Raw genomic sequence first — 11702 nt, 5'->3', positions numbered from 1 at the left:
GTCAAATTTAAATCCAGTGATAATGAAATGTCTTTCGTATCTTCAGATAATTCCCAGAACAGATTCCCACGGAGAACACATCCATCAGAATGGTTTTAATACAAAGTTGTTTACTGGGAATGAAAAGCATTTTGCACACATTTTGCTCTGAGTGAGAAAAGGAATCACACGGATTCGGGAAGAAACAAGGCGAGCAATTCTCATGTTTGCTGAAGGTCAGTGTTGTATATCCACTGTTATTCGCTCTGCGTCTGGTCTCGGGAGGCTTTCTGATAGGCTGGCTGCCTGCCAACATGTCACATGTGAATTATTGCTAAAAGAAGCAGTCTGGCTGTAACATCACACAGAAGAGTGGTGCAAAAACTGAAAAGAAACCAGACTGATTTGTACCTGCAAGGAATTTTAATGTGGACTGCAAAAACATTTTATCCATTAAGGTTAAAGATAGAAATATAATTTAAAAACCCCTGGGGGACCCCCCCCCCCCCCGAGTGTCTTTATACAGTAACGATGTTAATGAGTGAGTGAGAAAATAAATGTTTGTGATGCTATTATCTCCTCCACTGACTGGCTGGAGGAAATATAGTTGTCCTTGTGATTTGCATTCTAAGTTCAGTTTGACTGTGCTGTTGTGGTGAAGTGTTTGTTAAGATACAGAAAACATGGCTGATTTAGAAAGAAATACACAGATTCAGTTTGTGTAGGTTTATAAAAAGGTGCAGTCCTTATATCTCCACAGTGAGTAAAATTATTTAAAATTGTAATGTTTTACCAGAACACTAAGTCATAGTGTCATAACAGATCATTCACAATGCAATCTTAGCCCCCCCTCTGGGCAGGGAGGGAAGCTACCTGCTCTCTGTTGATATTTGAAGTAAGACAAACAACAAAGCAAACAAACAAAAATCAAAAATGACTGTACAACATAATGTGCTGACATTATTATGTGCTGTTTGTGCACAGTGTTGTGAAACTCCCCCCTAATCTTTGTATACAGTGGTATATATGTATACATACATTACCAATATCCCATTGTCTCTGTATGGGTTTATAGTATGAATTATATATTTGAAAAGCAAATTCACCGCAGCCCTGTTTGACTTCATAACCTGTGTTTTATCATGCCGATCACAGTTAACAGCACAAGACATCACAAGCTTCTCATCATCAATTCTCAACCTTTTCTATTTTCCAGAGTCCTAAATTGAACTTCATGCATGGACGCACTAATACAAACCCTCCATTCTTGTTGAGCAGTCCTCATTAAAAAGTAAATGTCCTCTAAATTAGGCACAGCAGAGGAATCATAGTTGGCTGGGCACACGCCTGTTGGAAATGTCAGCGCATGTGTTTGCAATTAACTGTCAAATGCAAAATATTGGCTGTGAAATTACAGAAAACCTTCCTCGGGCATCAGTGATAATGACAATCGTCAACAGAAGTGTGACAAACGCTGGTTCTGTGTCACTGTTTGTGATACATTTTATTTTATCAACCCTTCTCCCTTCTAGCTGATTTTTAAAAAATGCTGCTGAGGTTTTATTTTGAAAGCAAAGAATGTAGGAAACCACTGTGGTCAGCAGTTGGCTTTTAGTGGGTAATTGGCTAAATGGTGAAGCTGATGTGCTCCCTCCTAGAATGAAACCTGCGCTGGTGATGCTTGAAATTTAGATGATTTGAGTTTAGGTCTCTCTCCAATATTTTAGCTCTCTTGGTTTTGAAGCAGATTTTGAAAAACTGCATCAGTAAAACAGCTAAACAAATGGTGCTGCTGTAACACTTCCTGTGTCAGCCCACTCAGTTTATTCAGAGGATACACGCAGTTCTCATTACCTTTAAGTAAGACTGTGTTTGTGACAATTAACTTAAATAGACAGTGTTCAATTCTACAGACTGCTGAGTGCACACACACACGTAGGCACATATCACAACATTTGTCGTAGTGATGTCAGAGTGAGACCTTCTGACGTCAGTGTCTATTATGTGACTAAATCTTAAGTGCGGTTTGTTTTAAATATTCCAGTTTTCTTGAAGCAGACATGGAGGGGTTTTGGGTGGCTGTTGATTTGTCCGAGTGATTCAGTGCAGATCATCCTGTAGACAGAGATTAGTAAATCAGCAAATGTGTCTCCTGGAAACACAGGTCTATCCACAGACCTACTTTCGGGGAATGTTGATACATGTACCAATAATGTAGCACAAAACACAACATACACCTGACCTCATATATTTATTATCAGGTGAAGCGTGCTCAGCAGGTATGTGGTGTACTCATCGCACTGAGACCTATTTCATAATGAGTACATCAGAATGCCATTAATAACCTTTCAGCCTAACAACTCGGAGTAAAAATATTTTATCTAGTGTAAGCAGAAATGAAGTCTGACATCCATCTCCGCCCCTCCCTCTGCCCCCAAAGTCTACAAATTAATGCTAATATGCTGTTGGGGCTTATGGACAGGCAGCTAATGCTGTCAAGGTGGTAAATCATGTGACAAGCAGTGAGAGAGGTGGGAATTGTTACAGTTGTCTGATTGGTCGGAGACAGATATATACAGACGGTAATAAATTAGGTTAAGGTGGAAATGGTGTGACACAATCAATTCAATGACTGTGATTAAATGAACTATTTTTAATAGGAACATAATGAATATGAAGCAGAAGTTAAAGAGTGAGAATTAAAAAGCTGAACGACAACTTACATAAATAAATTACATTTATTTCTGATCTTATTATTATCTATTTATGTATTTAACACATAGACTCTTTCACATATAACCTGTAACACTTTGACAAGCTGTGCTTCCATCTGGAGAATTCCTTCTTTGTCGATTTCTGGAAATTGTCCGACTTCTATAGGATGCTTGTTTCAGGACAAGGATTGAGTTTCTATCAAATCTCTCGCTCTTTTTGTTTCTGGAAAAATCAGATGGAGCTAGATGTAAAGCTTCAATAATACACAACTTCCATTTTCCAAATTTAGTCTTAGCACTGCTGCAAGGTCAGGAGAGAAGCTACCTGCTCTCTCTTTATATTTAGGTTTGGACAAAAAATACAAGAGCATAATATGCTGACATCACTATTTCTGATTCTTGTCTGTTTCCATTGCTTTTATATGTAATTTGGTCTCATTGCTTTGACATGAGTGGTGCCCAGAGGAGTGTCTCTGTCATTGGTGTGGAACTCCAGGGTTCAGCTCCAGGGCAAGTTCGAATCCCGGTTAGGGCGGTTGGTACCTTCCAGTGGACTCACCACCCGCAGGAAGGTTCATGGGGCTGGTATGGTGCAGTGTGATTTGGGTGGCGGTCGTGGAGACTGCTGCCCCCGCGACCTGGTAACAGATAAGTGGATGAAAATGGATGGATGGATTTTTTGACATATCTGGCAAAATGTGATTAGGAATTTTGGGCCATTGGTACAGTAAGATGATGATGAGGATGATGATGATTTAGATATTCATCAGCAATTAAAAAGCTTCAGTCTGGTTTGTCTTAAGACATGACTAATGACCTGATGCCTTGATACCTTTAGGTTCCATCGCTATTGTTAAGTCAAAGGAGTCAATGTATGCAAATGTATGCCATACATCAGTATAATCTAAAGCCAAAGGCAGATCTTCGCTCCCTCTCTCTCTTGTCTCATGAGACAGAGTACAGCAGTGATGTTAGAGCAGAAATACTTTTAAAATACTCTAAACTAAACACGTCATAAAAAGACACAAAACACACACACACACACACGCACACACACAAAGCCTTCTGTGGGGCAAATAACCTGTATTGTGAAGAATTCTTTGTGCACACATGACTATTATGTGTAACTCTTTAACACGGCAGCTCTCTCTGTTTCATCCCAACACTCTGTCTCTCCATCCCCATCCATCTAAGCAGCCGTCCATCAATTTCAGTCCCCTGTGAAGCCAATTCAATTCACACTCTGAAAGAGAGAAATGCCACTGAAATTTTGTGTGTGTGTGAAGAGGAGGAAAGTGATTCAGTCAGTAGAGTGGTGAAAAGACAAGATCGAATCAAGGTGAGCCAAAATGTGTGCCTGACTTTCACACATGCATATACGCATCGAATCAAGGTGAGCCAAAATGTGTGACTTTCACACATGCATATACGTAAGCTTGCACATGGCATGTGCACACTAACATTCTCCACACAATAACCCCTGCTTCCACTTTTTGACACTGCGTGAATGTATAGCTAACAAAGCTAAAATGCTGCGGATATTTAATATGTAAAAAAGAAGCGAAGCATAGTAAATATTGAAAAAGCTGTGAGTCTGTCAGACGGTGTTCTGAGATCCAGAATTGTCATCTATTAATGACTCCAGCCCTGCTGTTCCCAGACTCCAGAAATGCTTTACACTAGGTGATGTATGTGTGTGTGTGAGCTGCCAAATAAGTGTGTGTTGTTTGAAACATTATCCACCTTCCCTGAAACATTTGTGCCTCATCTTCATTAATGTGCTGTTGCTAAGATACAAGCGGCACATATTTACTCCTCCACGCAGCAAATCTCTCTGTGTGTTTGTGTGTGTGTGTGTCTCTACACACCATACACCCACACCAATTTACCTCATTTCAGGTCACCACCCTGTGATACCCAGCGTCAACATCCTCTGTTCAGTATAGAGCTTTTTTATTTCATTGGGTTTACAAGTATTACTAAAAGATACAATGAATATACTCCAGTTAATACACTCAGAATTACATGCAATGAAACCTGTGTGGGTGAAACCACTCTTCCCTAAACCTACTAATCCAACAATTAAGACTCAAGTCGCTGTGAATAAATGACAAATATTAATCTGGTGAATCTTGAAACATAATTTATCCAAGTAACATGTTAGGGCTGGGGCAAACATTTTGACTGCAGGGCCACAATGGATTCTAAAATGATTAATACTCGCCACTCACCGTCCACGTTTTCTTTTCTTTCACCCACTTGTTTATGTAATAAAGGGTTAGAAGTTCAAACAAAGGACACAGCGAAACAGTGAAGTCAGAACACCTCAACTTTACAGTGCGCCACCTATTGCAGAAATGTGGGCATTGCAGAGAAAAAGCAAAATTCTAGTCTAATGATAATATATTATTAATAATATTTTTCAGACAAGTTTGTCGTAGCAGCGGCCCATATTTGGCCCCTGGGCTGTAGTGTACCCAACTATTATATGTTTATTGCTTACCCTTAAAAGTGCATCTCACTCGCTTGGCCAACGGCCATCTAGAAGGATTAATGACTTTTTGACCTGTCTTGGAATTTTAGTTTGGAACGTTTTTATGCCTTTATTGAGACTCCTCAAAGTAATGACAGTTGCCACAGCATAAAATATGTTTGATGGTTCCTCGTCAGCAGGAGCAGGGTCTTCTGGTGTGATCATTTTCCTTTGAGAACTTTACGTTGAAGCTTGTCTAGATCTTTTTAAAGACAGAAAAGATTTTGTTGAATAAATCATTCCCTATAGCCATGCACACGTTATTGCCACTATTCCAGTGGCACCCACTTAGTTGTAGAGGGTGCAACAGGTGGCCACAGACTAAAATTACTGTGAGAATGTGTCTTTTATTTTATTTACCACACTGATAAGCTATGTTGACACGTTTATACTCGTTTTCAGTCATGGACCGAGCAGATCCGAGGACACGGTTTGGATCATCCTTGGCAACAATGGTTGGCTGCCCATTTTTGGAGAAGGCTTTGCTTTATGAAAAGACAAACACAAGATTTTGGGTGGATTAAATTACAACACATAAATGATTATCACATACAAGACAGAATTTGCACATAATGAAGCAATCTCTTGTATTTCTTAGCGGTGTCCTTTTGTGTTTTTATGTCAAGAAAACAAAAAGACAAAAACGAGAAAAAAAGAACAAAGTGACATTGTTTTATTAAAGTACAACCAGATTAAATACACAGGAAAACATAAAAACCTTAGAAGTACATTTACACAAATGTACGTAAGAATTCTGATTATCCATACGTGGAGAGGTATGTATTGAACCCAACACTTACTTTCTGTACTGCATCACTGAGTTGTAGTCATAGGGAATGTTGTAGTTGATAGTTTTTGCTTTGTAAAAGTTTCTCTCCTTTCCTGCAGAAATGTAAACATTTAACATAAAAACATTTGACATTTCATTTTCCCTTCAAGTGTATTTTATGTAGTCAGCAGTCCCCTAGCAATAACTTACGCACAATAACAACAAATTATTTGCTCTGGGTTAACACATTTTTATATATATACAAGGAAATAAAAACAAAATGCACAACAACCTGTATCACAATTCCCAGTTAAAATGGTAAGCTGTCGTACTGTATCTGTAGCTACGCACCCTCGCATCCAGTTAGCAATAACGAGATAGAAAAAAAACACTCATTTGTACAAGAAAGACTAAAGCAATTAGCCTACCTCGTCTAATATTTTCACTTTTGATAAGGATATATTGATCCCTGTCGGAACGTGAATGCTCGTGGTGGAAACCAAGAGCGTGGAGAATTTCATGCTGCACCACAGATGTGTAAAGACAACCATACTTATTTAAGGAAATTGGCTGTCTTCCTTTAATCATGCCTACAAAAGACCAACACCTGGGAGAGAAAGAGAGAACATTGATGAATTTATGGACATTGATAATTGGTATTTTCTCACTGCAATATACACCTGCATATGTGTGTGTTTTCTTACCCAGATCCAGGGAAAATGTAAAGGTAATTTTTATGTGAGTTGTCCTTTCCAACAAATCTAATGCATGTTCTATCCACAAATTCCTTCAGAAGATTCCTAATGAAAAACCTTTCATCACGACCTTTAGAAACAGAGCACAGGCTTTATTTTTAATGATCTTATTCTGGGACAGAGGTCTGCATGATGCCTTTTAGTAAATAAATGTCCAAATGAGCTTGCACAAAAAGCAACAAGCGTTCTTGTAAAGGCACCATGTTCAGTCACGCTCAAATGACCAGAACACACATGTATATAGCCTGCACCTATTTATTAATTCAAATGTCAGCTTTTGAAATTTTACAAAGCAAATGCTTATTTACATTACATTTAGCAGACGCATTTATCCAAAGCGACTTACAATTTGAGCAAAATGAAGCTGCAGTAAACATAGCAGGTCATAGAGTAAGAAGAAGATGATGATGCATGTTATGTCTTTATGGTGTGGAAAAGAAAACACCACTCAAAACCACAACTGTTTTGCAAATGCTACTTTAGTTGCTAAACTATGAACTCACTAAACAAGATGCTTTTATGAAAGTCCACTAACCTCAGGCTTAAGCTAACATCCATTTGTAACATGTACCGCACATAAATCATGTATGTCTTTAGTTTTACAGGCTTAGAGCAAAGAAAATACCCCTGCATACCTGTCATTATCCTAATACATTTCAGGTTCAGTTTTGATTTAAAAGAAAGATCACCTTGTTTTAAAAGTAGTTTTGGAGGATTGATCTAAAATGTAGAAACCTAAAAGCAGGTCATTGTTGTGGTTTGACAAGGACTGACTGATTTGAAGATCAAAAAGCAACTTACTGTAACTGCTTGAGATTTGAACAGGGATAATGACAAATCTTCCATTTTTAGGCCATGTGCAGCCTTTCTCTGTGCAGGGAGCTGCGTTCCTGTTTTTAATTAGCATGATATCGTCTTGGTACAGGTTACCTGAAGAAAAGCAACAGGTTATCATTCAAAAAAATGGACAATGTTTTTGGTTTTCATAAAAGATGTCTTATGTCATGAAAGGAGGTTACTTTTTTGTTAAGGGTAAATATAATAGGAATTGTCGTTGGAATTGATTACTTTTACTAATATTCTTTTAAATCTATTGTCTTACTCAGGCCGTTATTTGCTGTTTCGATGGCTTCAAAGGCATCTTCAGGTTCTGGCAAAGGGAAAAGTAAAAGAAAAAACAAATTAGTAAAACACACTGTTAAACATGTGATTCATTCATTCATTCTTTCATTCATTCATTCATTCATGTTGAAGTAAAAACCAAACTTGCCTTTGGGTTTTTTCCCACCAAGAACAACCTGCAAGACATTTTCACAATATTTCAAATATATTTTTCATAGACACTGAATTTAACAAATTCCTAAAATCTAACTTGAAAAGAGAATATACTTACTTGATGGCTGGACATTGCTAAAAGGATGATGAAGAAGAAGGCTGCAGTCATGATGTTGAGTCCTCACTTTCAGCCTTAGTGCTGCTTCAGGCGTTCTGCTCCTCCTTTTTTACTTTCGACTGTCACAGACTTTTCAACGGTCAATCATATTTAGGGGGAAATGACGTTCCAGCCTTTGACAAACACAAACACTCTTTTCAAAGAATATGAAAAGGTCAAGAGGTTAAAAGCAGAGGTCACATTTAGCTGTGTGTGCACTGGTGGGCTGTGTCACAATGACAAATAATTCACAAAAAAAAAAAAAAAACGACAAGAGGTTAAGGTTGGTTTGACAGAAAGTTCAGACAATGTAGAAAAAAACATTGACTGCATTGATGGTAACAATGATAAATGTTCTATTTCACTTTTATAGCAAGAAAGTGTCATCGTAATTATTACTGAACTTGTTAGGAAGAATATAAACAAAAATAACCCAAAATGTTTTGTAAATCTGGGTGACGTAGGTTGAGGACAGTCACATGATTCTGTTACGCATTTAGCTGAAACTGCCACTGTCTCATAATCACTTTGAAAATATTTACAAAGTTGAACAATTTGCAGATGCGATAATGTGGGAGTGTGCTTTCAACTCTTTAATCTTGTGTATCCTGTCTTTGTTCAAGTATTTGAGCGCAGTACTGCACAAACCTCCTGAGCCTTTTCAAATATTCTCTGCCCTGCTTTTGACTTTGCTCTTTCACAGCTACACGAACAGTGTTCATTTTGTTTGCACTCAATTGCCTCAAAAAACAGTGTGAACATCACGGAAGACTTATTTTCTTTGGCTTGGTTTGTAGCTATGGAGACGGTCCCTGTGATGGTTCCTAGGACAATCCCTGGTCCTTTCCTGGTTGTTGGAGTCCTGGTAGACCAGTGTTTCCCAACAGTGGGAAAGAACAAGACATGCGGAAGCGTCTGATGTGGTTCTTCTGACGTTAACTGTCAATGTTTCTTTATCATAACGCAAATTCGTCCACGGCACATATATATCATCAGGAAAAACCAAACAAATCTCACAAAAAGTACATGTAATATATATTATATTATTATATTATATGTAATATCTATATGTGTATTTGTGAGATTTAATAATCTACCAGTTATAAATATAATCTACCAGTTTAAATGACCTCAAAATTAACTACACTTTTGGCCTGTTTAGTCGAAGACAACGCTGATATACTGGCAGGAATTGAAGAAAGACACTCACAAAGATCTTTTTCAACAGCTCTTATTTATTTAGTAAATACGTTTTTACAACTATCTGCTGCCACCTAACATAAGAGGATTTAATTGCTCTGCCTGTCATGCTTTGATAAACAAAGAAAGAATATTGGCAATAAATAAATACTAGTTTTGGGAACAATGAAGTGACATTGGATAATTTTTCAAGGCACACCTAATGATCTCTTACGGCACACTTACGACACACACGCAGTGGTTGGGAATCACTGTGGTAGACGATAGCTTTTCTGGTGCAGGTTACTTTGAACTCCTTGTCCAGGCCGTAAAGAAATAGTTAGAGCTTGTTACATTCCATCAGCACTATTGATCTGACTTGAAAACAAATCAATTTCTGGGTTATGGGTTTTTTCAAGCCCTGCAAGATTCACTGGTCTCCTGGCACTGGTAGAGTGGTGAAAGTGAGGTTGTGAAGGCTCTGATGGGAGGCACTGACGCAGCCAGGTGCTGGCTTTTACTCTCTTTGTTGACATTGGTTTGAATTGTAATGTTATCTTTCGTATGCAGAATACTTTATTTTTTGTTTTGACACAGAAAAAAGTAAACATGAACCACGTGACAACTGACTGACTGAGATAAATATGCTGGGACCTTTAAACTGTCCCACAACATTGTTGAATAGAAGTAGGTGCCTGCCCAAACAAGTAATGATAAGCATTATGTAAAGAAGCCAATGCCAACAATGTTTGTCATCACTTTCAGTCACACCTACTTTATACCTTACAGGTATGACACCTCTAAGCTTCTTCACAAAGTTTCACATAGGTACGGTAATCGCTGGCTGCAGACGTCTACTCTGATGTTTTGGAAATGATGACATGACATGAATGACCTTCAAATGCATGTGATGCCTTTGAATGTGTTTAATGTGTCACTTAATACCAGTTTTGCTTAAATTGTAGTGAAAGAAACAAAACATATGCGTGTTCTGCTCCAACGTGTTTTATAAACACCAAATGGTGGAGCGGAGAATAGTCCAGGGTGAACGGCGCTCTGGACTGTTGATTGCTGGGATTGGCTTCAGCTCATCGGCAAACCTGCAAAGGGTTAAGCGGTTGATGGATGGATGGATGGATGGATGGATGGATTTAAGGGAAGAACTTATAAGACACCTAAAGCCTCTCCAACTCTGTGCCAAGCACAAAGTTAGAGTTGTCATGATAGTAACTTTAAGTTCAGTTTAGGTTACGTTTAAGTTTACACTTGAGCAAATAGGAATTGTTTTCTGTGTTTTCTTGTTTCTGTCATGACTGTCTTTGAAGAACATGTTGGATATTGATATTTTGCCAATCAAAACCCATGTAAGGCCAAAGGAAATAGCTGTAGGTAATTTGCCTTTAAGCTATTGTGTTGATATGCTGTGCTGTCTGGAATGTCGTTGTGATTCTGGAATGTCGTTTTGCACAACGTGTTTTGGCCCTAAAGGTCAAAACACGTTGTACAAAGCGAAACAGAATTTCAGCTATAAAACGTCAACTGCTTATAAAGTGAAAAACTTTCAGGTCCCATTTGCAGAGAATTATAGTAATAAAATAATCAAAGCTTGGTCGTCTTTTTATTTTCTCTGATATATGACGTACGTAGACAGTAAAAAACAGAAGTTGTTTGGCAGAACTACAAACAAATCCTTGTAGTTGAGACATAAATGCAGCACTGATAAGATTTTAATAACATTTACCTTGTTACTGAGAGGGGACCAAAGGATTGCATGGGTAATTTGCCAAAACTATGGCTCTTTGATAGTTAAAGCAGTGATGGTAGGACCAGTGTTGTGAATCATTATTCATTAATAACTTAAATTGATTTCCAACAAATCTTGGATTTGTGATGGATGGACTAATTGAATAGTTATTACTGAAAAGTAAAAATTTGACAAACAAGGTATAATTATTAAATTAAATGAGATGTAATTAAATTATTTGTTGTGGCGTCAAAGTAACAAGTAGTTACGTTATTAACAGACATAACAATGGAATGATGCAACTTGTATGAATCATTAAATCAGTTATGAATTTCAACATCATTACACTCTCTCTTATCACAGTGGTGTCAGAAGGTTAACAGGAAGTGATTCACAGTGTGCCCATGCTTTGTATGTGAAAAACATGCTGTGGTTTGTTTAGAGCAGTGGTTCTCAAACTATTTATACTCTGTACCACCTGAGAAAACATTGAGCTCTCTGACTACCACCATGATGACCAACATTAGACTAGAGTATTCTTTTTTATATATATATTTTATTTATAACTTTTCAATATATAGAAACAGGGTAGGATAC

General features: G+C 37.8%; 1 protein-coding gene across 1 annotated transcript; it reads right to left on the bottom strand.

Annotated features, from left to right (window-relative positions):
• Positions 1-5387: 5387 nt before the first annotated feature.
• On the bottom strand, positions 5388-9369 carry LOC103398490 (low choriolytic enzyme-like). The gene is made up of 7 exons (XM_025053601.1): positions 7440-9369; positions 7386-7396; positions 6700-6820; positions 6424-6602; positions 6027-6108; positions 5587-5711; positions 5388-5428 (listed from the first exon to the last, which is right to left on the bottom strand). Exons 1-7 carry the CDS (start codon positions 7703-7705, stop codon positions 5388-5390), a joined length of 825 nt encoding a protein of 274 aa, XP_024909369.1. The 5' UTR covers positions 7706-9369.
• Positions 9370-11702: the final 2333 nt, after the last annotated feature.

The sequence above is a fragment of the Cynoglossus semilaevis genome, unplaced genomic scaffold (genome assembly GCF_000523025.1).
Source record: "Cynoglossus semilaevis isolate Cse_v1.0 unplaced genomic scaffold, Cse_v1.0 scaffold1699, whole genome shotgun sequence".
Lineage (NCBI taxonomy): Eukaryota > Metazoa > Chordata > Actinopteri > Pleuronectiformes > Cynoglossidae > Cynoglossus > Cynoglossus semilaevis.
This window is presented reverse-complemented; position numbering and strand designations above follow the sequence as displayed.